General features: G+C 34.6%; 1 protein-coding gene across 1 annotated transcript in view; it reads left to right on the forward strand.

Moving 5' to 3' along the window:
* SORBS2 (sorbin and SH3 domain containing 2) overlaps nucleotides 1-14010 on the forward strand; it is a 201500-nt gene extending 187490 nt beyond the window's left edge. The window contains exons 27-30 of the mRNA XM_081959704.1: nucleotides 661-768; nucleotides 4807-4847; nucleotides 10232-10338; nucleotides 11635-14010. Coding sequence (XP_081815830.1) covers nucleotides 661-768; nucleotides 4807-4847; nucleotides 10232-10338; nucleotides 11635-11696 — 318 coding nt within the window. The 3' untranslated portion in view covers nucleotides 11697-14010. The remainder of the gene's footprint in view (nucleotides 1-660; nucleotides 769-4806; nucleotides 4848-10231; nucleotides 10339-11634) is intronic.
* Nucleotides 14011-15160: the final 1150 nt, after the last annotated feature.

The following is a 15160-nucleotide window of genomic DNA, read 5'->3' on the forward strand; positions in this document are numbered from 1 at the left end:
TAGTCGAAGTAGTAGAAGGTGAAAATAATAATCCACTTTTAAAACTGCCCATTGTAAAGTTAGAGACCAACTGTTAATATACCCAAAGTCCTGTTGTCGGCATTTAATAGCAATATATGCAAGAACTGTTGCAGTACCATTAAGAAATTGCCAAACATATACTTTTTTAATTCAAAGGCAACTTGTATTTTGAATTTTCTTTCAGTGATCACAAAAATATGACATCTGCAACACTCTTAGCTTTTAACATTTCATAAGCTTGAAGGATGTATATGTATATATGTAAAGCACATACTTAGATTTTTACTGATATCTTTCTTGTACATAATTTTTTTTTCTTGGCTGTGAAGTGTTAGCAGTAGGTTGGCCTTAGATTGTCCTCCAATGTTATCTGCACAACTAATCAAATCTACTACCCCTGGAATATTTGAAAAGCAATCCAGTTGCCTAGGCTTTATGAATTTGGGACGCTAAGGATTCTCTTTTTAAAAGAAGCTATAAGCAGTCGTTTTCAGGCCTAGTGGGTTAACAGATCTGCATGCCATTTGTGTGCTTTGGAAATGAACAGAATTAATTTCCCAGCTTGCAGGGAAATTAAACCGCAGGGGATTGCCCATCTAGATGTTTAGATGAATTGACTAGTGTTTATGGTTTTTCTAGGCTGATTTAAAAAGAGAGATCTCTGTCATCGGCAAGCCTCCTCGTAGCCCTGCTTTGACTAGCAGATCTTGTGGCTCACCTGTCAGAGGGCACAGCTATTCACATAGGGTATGATACTAAGTGGCCTTTTAGGTTTTACCAGGTTTCCCCCTAGCATAAAGCCTTTAGAACTGGTTACAGGATCTTGAATTCACATGTTCAAATGGTTCTAATGGTCTTTCTTTCTGTTGTTCTGCTGCTGAAAATGTTTTGAATGGTAACAGTGTGAAAGCCATGGTACCCAGAGCTTGACTTCCAAGTTCACTGATAAAATATAAAGCAAAGCTATTAGATATGTCCATTAAATCATCCTTTTAAAAAGCACATCTTTAGCCATTCAAATTTGTATTAAACTTCCACCCTTGTAAATAACTCCTCTTGTTTCAAAGTGTTTTACTTATGAGACCGTTAAGAGTGGCTATATAAGAAAGCCTCTTTGTACCTTTCATGGGTTCCATAAAGTTTAAGTTATTGTTTTTTGTTTTCAATTGCATGATCCTATTTTCAAAATATTTTGCTGCTATAGCAACATGTATTGGGTTGGTTGGTTAACATGCTTTCTCATAGCATTGCTTTTCCTAGAGTTGTCATTTGCATTAGCTTTTCTATGCATACATGCTTAAAAACATACATCTTTCTCAAATTGCAGTTTTGCCTTAGTAACATGAACGTGTGATTATAGATAAAAGTGCAATTTACACATTTTGTGTTAAAGTCAAATGTTAAATATATCCAATTTTCTGTTTTCTCTAGAAAGATTTGTTTGTTTGACTCTCATGAAAAGGATTAGGAAGAAGAAAACAATGTCATTTAGATAAAACAACCTAACACTTTCAGTTATGTTGGTGTCAACTCTGGTAATGAACAACTTGAATGAGTCATTGCCTATGGAGATTCTCAATTATCCAGGTCATGGTTGTCCCAAAGGTGCTTTTCAAAGGGCAACTGGACTTTCTTGTTTTTTTTCTTTGAAGACGTTTCACTTCCCATCCAAGACGCTTCTTCAGAACTGTGTTGAAGAAATTTCTTGGATGAGAAGAAACTTTGGGACTTGAATGGGTCATAGTGGCTCAAATTTATAAATTAATTCCAGATTGAAGCTGATTGAAGTGAATGGATTTTTAAAACTGCCAAGTGTTGTAACAATATCCAACTAAATGGATGTACAACTACATATGCATCTGTAAAGCTAATATTAAGTAGAGCTTCCTCACCAACTTCATCTGGTATGAAGGTTTAAGTCTTTTTAATTATATTCATAGCTATTAACCATCGTAGATTACTTGTTGCTCTCTGCTTTTGACTTCTCCATTGCACTTTTGATAGAACAATTCTTGAACATGGATTAAATTCTGTAACTGATGCAGACAAATGTCTATCCATTATATACCTGGGCTCCAATGGTTGCGCTACCTTCTTTGTAGCTCTCTGGAAAATAAATCATCAGAATAATATGAAAAACATTCTGAAGAGGTTGTGTCAGTTATAATAAAATATCCTTTATTCTTCTAGGCATCATCATAGAACTAGGCACAACACCTTTCATCTGAAAACAGTCAGTAGCATTGATGGAGAAATGTCAGGATCTTTCTTATTAAAAGATTTTAGGGGCTTTAAATAATACTTACTAGTCACAGACGTATTCTCATGTACCCTATAATGATTAAACATAATGCAGCTGAGCATTTTCTAAAATAAATATATATGTTAATGTAGCAATAGCACTTATATACTGCTTCAAAGTGCTTTTACAGCTCTCTCTAAGTGGTTTTACACAGTCAGCATATTGCCCCCAACAGTCTGGATCCTCATTTTACCCACCTCGGAAGGGTGGACTCAACGGCTGAGTCAACCTTGAGCCAGTGAGATTTGAACTGCTGAACTGCAGCTAGCTGAAGTTGGCTGAAATAGCCTGCAGTGCTGCACTCTCCACTGCGCCACCTCAGCTCTTATGTAACTATATGGCTTAGACATCCATGAAACATAAATAAATCTAACCTGTTTTAACTTTCAAGAGATTACTTTTAGTTCTCTCATGTATGCAGTCACAAGAAAGCACAGCTGCTGTAAGATGTTGCATGTAGATCTACATTCATACTCCTGTGCATTCCAAAGCACATTTTGGAATGCTACAGTGTCAAAAGAATAAGCATTTTAGCCATGAAATATAGGCACAAGACAGTTCCATGCATGTACTAAATTGGTTTAAAATGTAATGCATTTTTTGTAAACAGCCTCTGATCATTAACTTATTTTCAAGCTTGTTTGACTGACTCACTTAATGTTTGCATTATTATTTGCATATGGAGAATGTTTTAACCAATGTGTTAAACTCTTAGGCTCTAGCATGCACCTCGTGGCAAATGCATAAGACTTAGATTCAGGAATCCTTAAAGGAATCCTTCCAAAACCAATGGAGTTTGAATTACTTCTGATGTCTGCAAGCTCTGAATCGCATGCAATAATATTGCATGCATTTCCCATTCAGGAAATGTTGAAACAACATTGCAATTGCCTTCTAATTTCTGCAGACAGCTGCTAATAGAAAAATATCCTAGAATAACTGCTGCCTTCTTTTTCTCTCTAGCAATGTATTTTCTAATCATATTTTAAAAAGTAAAATTCAAGAATGGTTCTCGTGCATTTTCACTGTTATACATTGTAGTTTATATAACATAACAAATCAAAACTGTTTTCTTTTATAAAACAAGTTTCAGTTAATGTATGAACATGTTATTGAGTGGGAATCAGAGGAGATTACAATGTTCTCTGATATATCTGGATTAACATATTTGGGCAGAATCTAGTTTTTCTCTAAGCATTCCTTTTTTTCCAAATGAAAACAATAATGTTGAAAGAGTAGCTAAACTGTGTCCTATAGCAGTAAGCACAAGTTTGAAGTAGTTTTAGAAATTGCACAATCTGTGTCTGCATAGTTTAGATACGGAAAAGAGTGATTCACAACTTGACTCAATAATTTATTAAGATGTATTCATACTTTGAATAGCTACCAAGTGTATAGTATATGGTTTAGTTTGGTATTTGTGCACTCCATGCACAAGTTGAATGGACTTCAACTCCCATGCTGGCTGGGGAATTCTGGGAGTTAAAATCCTCATATCTTCAACAGTGATTTAGTTCATAATTCTGATTATGCCAAAATAGTTTTGGAAATAATTTGTAGGATTGACACTTATGTAACCTTAATTCATAATGAAACTTCAGAGAGGATATATCTCAAGGGCTATTCTCTTAAATAATAAATCGGGCAAGAGAAACAAATGGATCGTAAAATATAAATTCACATTTGCGTCAATTTCCACCTTTATCTTAAATGTTATACATAACCTTAACGTAACTTTTGAGTGATCGGGTCCATTTTCTATAACTTTTCAAGGAATGTGTTGTCCCTGGATCAATGACTAAATGGATGGGACCTACTCACACATATTTTTGATAAACAGCTGTTGTTCTTTTGTTCTCTTCTCCTTTTAAGGAGTCCTTAAACAAATACACAAAACCTCTCAAGGCCAGGGAGCATAGCAAAATCTCTCTGAGAGGGCACTTCTCTAAGAAAGTTATCCTCCTAACCAATCATCAGGAATGGCCGCTCCTTGTTGATGAAAAGCATTTAAATTGTTGTGAAGCTGGGTTTTTTTCCCTGCCATTTGCTTATTTAATGCTGTTGTAATCTCTGTAACACTAATGGTGTTTGATAGCACTGAAGCTAAAACTTATCTGCTTTCTTTGGCATGGCAAGGTTTAGGCTGAAAAGGATAAAGAGGCTTTCACAATGGAAAAGTCCTTGGAGAAATGGTTTCTTCTTTGTCCCCATCTTTTAAGCAGATTTTTTTTCTAAATAAGACTATTTTTTTCTAAATAAAATATGGGTCTGCGCTAAAGTAGGCCTGTACAATACATGTTCCCCCATAGGTGTGTATATTTCAAACTCTATTTTACTTACTGTTGAGAAAACCTGTTTTTAATGCAGCCCCTAAATCAGGGAATGTATTGAAGCACTTAGTGAGCTGACTATTATGGAAGACTGTGCTAAATTAATTGATTGCAGTGCATACTCTTACTACATTTCAACTCATTTCATTTCAGCCACAGCGCCCTGTGTTTGCTCATGACAGTGGGGGGGAACCGTAAGTATTTTCATCTACTCAAGTTCTTCTTTAAGTAACAATGTTAAATTTCTAACTGGACAAAGGGGAGAAATTGACATCCTAGAAACCATAAATCATCCCAAACTTACTATGGACACAATAGAAAAGGATAAGGAACTAAACTGGGGTTGAACTAAACTAAAGTCTTGTGTGCTCCTCTCTCTTGCCATGATGCATACATGTACCCATAATCCATATTTCCATTCATTCACAACATTTTGAACACCTTGAACTCTTATAAAATCCAAACGTACGTAGGTATGTTCAAACTTCATCAATTAGGCACAGGGCATTCCATAGATCTCGAGAATATTATATTTCATCCTCAACCCAACCATATTAAAACTTTCCAAACCTTTTTTGGAAAACTTTGCCCAAAAACTGGCCTAAGATGGAGGTAATCTCTGCAAGTGATACATGGTGTCCTGGGCATAGCATTCTGGACATAACCAAACTGGTTATGGACTATTTTCAACTTATCTAAAATTGCTTCCATCCAAATTACTTCCAGAAGTTATTGAGACACCTTGTGATCTGAAGACAGAATGAAAAGTCCCACAGATCTCCAGGACAGTCCTTCTTCTCAAACTGGTGGATTTTGCACATTCTATCCAAAGGGAAGCGACCATAAGCCAAACCACAAAAAGTTTACAATTTCAATAGGTGCCAAAAATAGTGGTAGTGTTGAACTAAAGAGGAAGCCAGCTGTCTAGAGAAAATGAAGGTAGCGTGCTATGCTAAGGGAGCAAATACAGAGACATTCACAGAGCTTTGTCAAACCGCCTTACACTATGACTACCTGAAAAATTATATATTGTCAATAAAAGGAGAAACCAAAGTTGAACCAAGCAAATAATTATAGTGATCAGAAAGTGGGCCATAACTCAGTTCAAGAATTTTCAACAAGCTCCTTGAAAAATAAGCTTGGATAAATATCCAGTCTGGAGATTGGTGGATTGGGGAGCTAAAAAGAAAAACAAAATCCTGACTTCAGCCACTTTTGAAATCCATGTAATGCTTGATGTCAAGCTAAAGGAATTTGTACACCTCTTTTCCTAGAACAGATAGGAAACTTCCATCTGCTTACCTTGACATAATAGTTCTATATTTGGTCTCCTTTACAGCTATAACGTGTCTCCATTATAGTGGGATATAAGTAACAGGATCTGGGAAGGAAACAAATTAATCATCTCATTAAATGACTGTAGATTTTCTCACACAAGGCAAACTTATCCGCAGTTCCCAGTCTTGAAATGAGACTCACTGCATGAAAATAGGAGTTCTCCTTTCGTCAAAACCCACAACTGTAGAAGAGGATTCCAGGACATATTGCAATAATGTGTCCTCTGTGATTGCATTGGTTGTTCAATAAGGTCTGAGTTGATGTGAATGTTGCAAGATATTCTTGTCTAGAAAAGCCCTGGGTTGAAGGTAGTTTATATATCTATCAGAATCTTGCAAAATGTTATTTTTTGTTCTGGAGTGAGACTTGAAAGACACATATTATTTAAATAATTATTAGCAAAGGCCAAATTTGCAATGTATTGCAGAGAAGCAATATTTAATACTCCCAGTTGATACACTATACAGAATGCTTAGAATAAGAGAAGCATAGGTACTAAATTTTTAGAGTATAATATCTGTATTTAGACATTACCAAGGTAGATTATTTTATTCTATTTAAAATGGAAGCATCTTTTCTTACCCTGAACTCAACTGCTGGTGACTCATTCAGAACAAGTTCCAAATTTTCCAACTCATCATATCATGAACAAACAGAAAGAGTAATTGGCTGCTACAACAAATAAAGTATATCTGTTTGTAACTAAGTAGATTTCTTATTGACCAAAGGTCATAACCCTCCACAGCATCCTGTCACAAAGCCTTAGGACTTTGTACTATAAGATTTGTTAGGAAGTAGGGGAATGGGTCTCTTCACAATTATATTTATTTTTTCCCTTCTGAGTAGTTTATGTATGTGGCAGAAACTGAAAAATGAAATATTTTTAATTGGCATTCTTTGTTGCTTTTATTTCATTTATATCCTGTCCAATCTCCAGGAACTCAAATTTGTGGAATATTATTTCCTCTCTCCATTTTATCCTCGAGTTAGGCTAAGAGGTCATATAATGTCATTAAACAAGAACATTTATTTAGGAACTAGCAATGCAATTCTTTGTTTCCACTCATAAACACCATCCATTGTGTTCAAAGAGGGGTTATTTCCAATTGAGCAGATATACAAATGCATTGTGAATTCAGAGATTGTTCCAGAGGCAGTTAATTAGCAGTGAATGGGCAGATGCTTCTTTATAATGTATACAATTGGGTACTGGATAATATAATACAATTTTTAAATATCCATACTTGAAACATAATGCATGGAATATAGAACTGATAAAACCATATTTTTGTGGTGCTGTATAATTGATAATGTATTGCAGACTTTATTGTCAGTGCATCTCCTAAGGAAGCTACAAATCCAAGTTTTAACAATTGTCAATTGTCATTATTTTAAATATATTTTGATTTTTTAAATCCACTTATTTGTATGGCATGTCAAATAACAGTAATTACAAAAAGGCCTAACATGATAAATTTTTTGATTTTTATCTAGCAAATACTGTTACTTAACAAGAAACAAATAACATTTACTTCTAGAGTACAAAGCACCATTAAATAAAGAAGACTCTTTTAATAGAAAGATAGCAATATAATGATATATCATTCCCAAGAGTAGCATGGCTACTGATTTCTGGCAAATTTATGGTGAAAGGGAATTATTAACATTCTTGAAGAAAAGCTAGCATTTCCAAAAATATAAAGGAAAAATAACATAATAATACAATACAATAGTAGAGTTGGAAGGAACGTTGGAGGTCTTCTAATCCAACCCCCTGCCTAGGCAGGAAACCCTATACTGTTTCAGACAAATAGCTATCCAACATCTTCTTAAAGACTTCCAGTGTTGGGGCATTCACAACTTCTGGAGGCAAGCTGTTCCACTGATTAATTGTTCTAACTGTCAGGAAGTTTCTCCTCAGTTCTAAGTTGCTTCTCTCCTTGATTAGTTTCCACCCATTGCTTCTTGTTCTACCCTCAGGTGCCTTGGAGAATAGGTTGACTCCCTCTTCTTTGTGGCAACCTTTGAGATAGAACAACATAAAAGTACATATATAGATTAGTGGCCATGAAATTCTAAACTAGAGAAGATATATTAGACTACAAGTACCATAAGGCAGGGCTACTTGTTTATAAGAGCAAGAATTCAAGACCTCCTGAGGGGATATCAGATGGCTTGCAGTTGACTCTCAGAGAAAAGGTATAGGGTTTCCTGCTAAAGCAAGGAGTTGGACTAGAAGACCTCCAAGATCCCTTCCAACTCTGCTATTCTGTAACCCATGAAATGAATGAGCTAAACAGGTAGGAATAAAGTTTACATATTTTCCCATTATCAAATAATACACTTTAAATTTTATCAGGGAATACAGTATCTTCCTGGTAGAAACTCTGTCTTGAAGAAGAAAAACGATGTTCTTGGGCAAATATGTCTGTTATTATTATATTTTTAAAAAGCAATAAAACAACCATTTGCAAAGAAAAAAGTATTGAGAAGATCCCAGATAGAAGGGTTAGGGTTAGGGTTAGGGTTAGGGTTAGGAGAGCAAGAATTCAAGACCTCCTGAGGGGTATTGAGAAGACAAACAGTATTGAGAAGACAAATCCTAAGAACTTGGAAAATATACTAAAAAAACCTTAATGGTGATGATTCAATTACATTATTTATTTATTTATTTATTTAATTAGATTTAGATTTAATTAGATTTCTAGACCGCCCCCTCTCCCCGAAGGGACTCGGTTCTGTTTGAGAAGACAAGTATTGAGAAGACAAACAGAACCGAGTCCCTTCGGGGAGAGGGGGCGGTCTAGAAATCTAATTAATTAATTAAATAAATAAATAAATAAATAAATAAATAAATAAATAAATAAATAAATAAATAAATAAATAAATAAATAAATAAATAAATAAATAAATAAATAAATAAATAAATAAATAAATAAATAAATAAATAAATAAATAAATAAATAAATAAATAAATAAATAAATAATGTAATTGAATCATCACCATTGAGGTTTTTTTAGTATATTTTCCAAGTACTATTTTTTAGTACTTTCCAAGTACTTAGGATTATGTCATAATTCTCCTAACCAAACTGTAAGGATGGGAAGGGATGCTACAGCCCTTCAGATGTTCAGATGTTGTGAGATGCAGCTCTCACCATCCTTCACCGTTAGCAGAATTGGCTGGAGCTGCTGGAAATTGTAAGGGAAGTCAGCATTGCAATGCCACCATACTGGGAAGGGTGGTTGCGGTGCAAAGCTGAAAGACTATATGATTACGCATGGGAATATGAAAATCTGCACTAAATGGAACAACTATATAGTGTATATTACTGTATGTTCCACCTTTAGGGAAGCAGTTTTGAGATTTCTTAGGCTATCTTCCCTTTCAGCTCATAGGACTGAAATTTATTTTCCCACTTTTCCATACTGAGATGTGAAGTATTCCAAATTTCAGTTCTCCAAAGGTCCTTTGGAGCACACAGCTGCAATGTGATCCAAGGAAGATGTGACTTCTTAAATCAGGGGTGTCCAAACTTGGGAACTTTAAGACTTGTGGACTTCAACTCCCAGAATTCCCCAGCCAGCTGGCTGGGGAATTCTGGGAGTTGAAGTCCACAAGTCTTAAAGTTCCCAAGTTTGGACACCCCTGTCTTAAATAAATTGCAGACAAATCCTATGATCATGCTCCTGCATGCTCCAAACCAGCTTTTGGGAACTGACTCTGAAGCACTGCCCAAACTTACAATTTTTTAAAATAGCTATGCTGGCTGGGGAATTCTGGGAGTTGAAGTCCACAAGTCTTAAAGTTCCCAAGTTTGGACACCCCTGTCTTAAATAAATTGCAGACAAATCCTATGATCATGCTCCTGCATGCTCCAAACCAGCTTTTGGGAACTGACTCTGAAGCACTGCCCAAACTTACAATTTTTTAAAAATGGTTTAAAACGTATGTTTTGTACACTTTAACGTTGCATGCTTTGCTAGTGTGTCAAATAGTTAAGAATGATTGTAACTACACATATTTGGATTTACAGCCCATTTATTTGAACTGAAATAAAAATACTCTGCTTCAATAGGTCGTGCATTACTCAATAGAGAGCTTTCTATCTATTACTGATTTCAGTTTTAGCCTGGCTTATTTTTTTATCTCCCAAGAACTGTTTAGCAACCTGCTTTAGCATAGTGAAAATGCAAGATGTTTTTTTTTCTTTAAATGCATCCATTTGTCCTGTTTAAGGTTTCAGGTTCTGTATAACTATACTCCTAGGAACGAAGATGAAGTGGAGCTGAGAGAGGGAGATGTCATTGATGTGATGGAAAAATGTGATGATGGATGGTTTGTGGGTATGTTTTCCATAATTTTAGTAGTGCCTTTGGTAGGATATATAAGTACCACTTGGCTTTCCCAGCCTGATGCCCTCAATCTGAATTACCCCTGCAGTCTCAGAATTTCTACCCAGCAGGGTATTTAGAGGGTAACATATTAGAGAACTTTCTGGTTTATTACAACTGGCAAAATTTTAATCAGAGTTATTGCAGTGTTGCATGTATTATGTCTAGTTTGCCAGCCATAAAAAACATTCTTGAGATGTTTCCCAGAATCGTGTGTCATATGCCATTGAGTCTTTCACATGTAATACAATCACCCTTACATTGCTATTCTACAATATAATTTTTGCAACAAGATTTTCAGATCTTGTTGCAAATATTATAGTTTCTATACCAGAGCAAATCTTTTTCTTTCGGTGCGCTCCCTAAGTCAGACATCATTGTCCCATCTTTCATACCCATTTGGATCTACGCTCTAATACTAGAGAATATCCAGCAATAAATGATGTTTGTGGTGCACAGTTCTAAGCATGAGGAACTGATCAGCAAAGAACCCATGCTGCATGAGATCTGCCTATATTGTGGTATGTTCCTTTTTATGTGTGAGCAATTTCCTGTACTATATAGGTAACCATATTATGAAACTTGGCAAATGTTTGCCAACACCATATCCTAAACCTTGACATAGTAAATTTCTCCATTAAAATTGATGGAGAAAGTATCATTCTCACATGATGTACTCATAAACTGAGATAACTTTCTCATACTAATGGGCGATTAGGGATTCCCTTTTACCTATTGAATCTGATGTACAAAATGCCTGCACAAAAAAACTGCTATGTTGGAATGAAAATGCTTAATAGAACATTCATTTGAAGTTGTTTTATTTGCAAATGAATGATTGATTCAATATTTATCAAAGCCTAATATTTGATACTGTAATTTGACTGCTGCTTCCTTAAAAGCTCCTATTTTAAAAAGTACATAATTAAGAAGTTTGATGTTATAACTGCTAAACAGACAAGATATATATTAATGTTTAACTTTGATTTGCCTTTTCAGCAGTGGCACTTACTCAGTAAAACCTATTATAATAGTATTACATTATCTACCATGAATACATTTTTCATGGCTACAGTATTACAACTTAACTTAAATTCTATGACTATATAATGCAATAGTCCGTATTTTCCTATTGGGATGGCATTAAATATATTCATGAACAATCCTAAAATGAAATGTACAAGCTGTCTTTAGAGCATGAATATGTTACTCTTGCTGCCATGTTTCATTTATTACTTCTACTTTCAGGAACCTCCAGAAGAACAAAATATTTTGGTACTTTCCCTGGAAACTATGTCAAGAGGCTGTGAAATGATTATTTGATTTTGTTCCTTTCTTATTTATGCTGCATCTCTGCCACACATCTGCATAAAAAGTGCTAGAAAACATCCTCCACCAGCCTTCAGTTTTCCTGCTTTGCAAATCCAGGTAGAAATCATGCCACTCATCTTCACCATCTTCATCCCATCTGCCAGCCAGCAGTATTATTCAGCAGCTAAAATGGAATCCTTGAGCTTTTGTGAAACAAGAGGAATTAGTTCTATGCGAAATACATCTTTTTACGCCTTTAATTTTTATCTGGCAATGCCAATTTGGAAAGCGCATATAAAAAGCTTAATGGAAGAAATAGCATGGCACTTCAAAATGTTACCAGTTATTTGGGAGAATTTGCAATAGTATCCTTATGAAAAAAAAACTATTATCACCTAATATATAGAACAGATTGCAATTTACTACATTTTAAAGGGTTTTTGTTTTTTTTAGAGTTATCACGTTTGTAGCTCAGCAAATGTATGTTGCTGTCAGTTTGCTGTGTCACAAGTTTCTTTTACCCATTTGCAAGATACAATTAGTACTAAAAATAGGGGTTTTTTTCCAAATGTATATTGCAATATCTGCAAAATGCCTGTAAAAATTTAAGCAGAAATAATCAAAAGGAGTATTGATACTAGAATACTTCATAAGCCATGATTTCCAGTTGTATCTCATAAGACATTTTATTAGAATTGGACCAGTGAGGGTCATGCATTGGTTAAAATACTCTTTTTTCAAAACAGTAAGAGCTTTAGACATGAATTTAGTAAGTACAGAAGCATGAGTTAGATTTCCTGCACCTGCGTGTATTAATATATAAAGTACAAAAACTTGCATCTCTTTGTAGGAAGAATCAGAAGCTCCCAACACAGTGATGTCTCGATAGGGAAAATGTGTCATATGCTATTGATATGTGCAAATACAGGAAATTTGAGTTGGATGTACTTTCTATGTTCATGTAATTAATGTCTTAAATTAAGTGGAAAGATTTGTGTGCATGTCTCTACAGGATGAAATAGATGATTCTGGTGTAGTTACAACATCCATATCTCTTTAGAGGAAAAGAGGGAGCACTATCATATGTGTAAGTACAGTCTGTATCCTGTACTTACACCTATTTTTAACCGCTGGAACTCATAGAAAGGAAACTATGTCTGCTATTCAACATTAGGAAAGTTCCGAAATACTGGAAAATCATGAATCATTATGAAGAAAACTAACAATGAATAAATTGCTTTATTAAAAAAAATGTGTTGGAAGTGCAATAGAGTATGTAAAGTCTAATTCATTTATTAAATGAAAACTCAGTAATGAAAGAGCAATGTTTATATTCTGTTTGATTGTAGCACAGTCACAGTAGAATTGGGAAAATCTACACAAAGTATTATATGATGCTATTTTTTTGGCTAGTTGACCGGAACTGTATTTTCTTTCTAGAAACATAGCATTAAAACAAGGACGCAAAAAGGAAAATTAGTACATGTGGATGGAGTTTCATTTTTGGAACAGTATAAAATATTGAAGGCAATATTTCTGTTTGTGTGTGCAAATATAGACAGCAGTAGCAGGTGATAAAAACACAGGACTTAACCTATCTATGATGTTATGTAAAGCAGTCAAAGTTTGGTTTTGCTGGCACCTTACAAAAGGCAAAACAGAAAATCTTTTACTGCATTTCTATTGTGGTAAAGGACAGATCTTATCATTTGTAGGCTTGTAGCATTTTGTACATATATTTCCTTTTTTTGTACAGAGCCATTTTATTGTTGATTTTTTTAGGGAAAAAAATCATGTTAACCTTTTCCACCAATAAAATCACCTCCTTATTTCATTAGTTTCTCCTCCAAAGTATAAGCACACTTGGATAGTGCATTTCTGCTAAATTAGCAACTGAAGCAAAAGTTTTATGAATAATATTATGGTTTACCAGCCAAATTTTTAAAGTATATATATATGTTTAATATGGAGAAATATCAATAGGATGGCAAAAGAAACATCTTTGTGCTGCGTACCTTTATTACTGCAAATTTCATGGCAAAAGCTTGATACTTCCAAGGCTTTTTACTATAAATTAAATGTGCATGCAGCTTTACTGTGAAATCAGTAATGATTTTGATGCCATTTATGATGGGAGACTTGTCTATCACCGGTGGTATTTAAAAAAATGCACTGTTTCTATTCTGTATCTGATTTTAATAGAAGATGTTTTTCATACCTGTTTTCAGGTAATTGATTCTGAATTCTTACTTGCAAAGGATCTCTGTGTTTCTTTTTCCTTGAAGAAACTTCTAATAAAAATGGCTTGAAGTACATGAGTGCGTCTTGTTGGTATCAAATGATAGAGCATTGCCCATTAAAGTTTAATCAAGTGTGGTTTGAAATGTTGAATGTAATCATTATTCCAAAATATTAGTAAGAGAAAATTGGAAGGTAGAGATTCCTTTTATGGAGCCAATGGAATTTCTAAGTATTTTGTAACTTGAATACATATGCAGACCGGGTAAGAGGTGGGCCAAATCTGTGCTACTTACAATAGCCCTACACAAGAGTTTTTGGATTGTTGGAAAATAACATAAATTCCAGAAACTTTTTCTGCATATGCTATTTATGAAAATGTATTAACAGTAGAAGACAAGATCATAGCAACATTCCAATATAATCAGGAAAAATGGCTAGCTAGTTACATATTTATTTTCATTGTATTTTCATTCATTCACATACACATTTTTTTTAAAAAAAGCATAATGCTGGGCTACATATTTAGCAAGATATTTCAGTCTGCAGGAAGCCAGCTTTTGATAATGCCCATCCTCTGCCCTAGTTTTTATAACCAGTTCTAAGCAAAATGTTTATAGCAAATTATAGCAAATCCCACATAGAAAGGGACCATGGCATTCTCCTATATTACAATGCATATGCACGTCTGATTTTAATAGTGAGACAATGTACCCTAACATTCTGGTATCATTCAAAGGTCACTCTATGAACTTTGTTGAGGGTTTTGTTCTTATGAGAAACCATTGTTCATCCTAGATAGTATTCTGTGTTCCAATCAATGGGAAAAACATCTGGCCTTAACACGGCTTCACTCCAACCACCTCACTGAACGTGGCTTGTCTTAAGCAAAAGTACTGAAGCAAAATATCAGCACAAAATATAAGTGAGTGCTGTTTTCAAAAGATTCCTTCATTATTTAGGCTACTATAGAATCAAAGCTAAGCTCTGTGTACAAGCTGGATCTGGTATGCACAGAATAGCCTTTTTCAAATTAGGAATGTAGTCAGAAACTAAGCTTCCAGTAGAGTATCACAAGGGCCAATCTCAGGTCCTCTACTGTATTTTTATCAAACACTTGGATGAAGAGATGGAAGCAATGTTTATCAAACTTGCAGGTGAGATAAAGTTATTTGGTATAACAATACTTTGGAAGACAGATGGAAAACAAATCAGATTTTGAGAG

This window comes from Natrix helvetica (genome assembly GCF_964273705.1).
Source record: "Natrix helvetica genome assembly, chromosome: 7".
NCBI lineage: Eukaryota > Metazoa > Chordata > Lepidosauria > Squamata > Natricidae > Natrix > Natrix helvetica.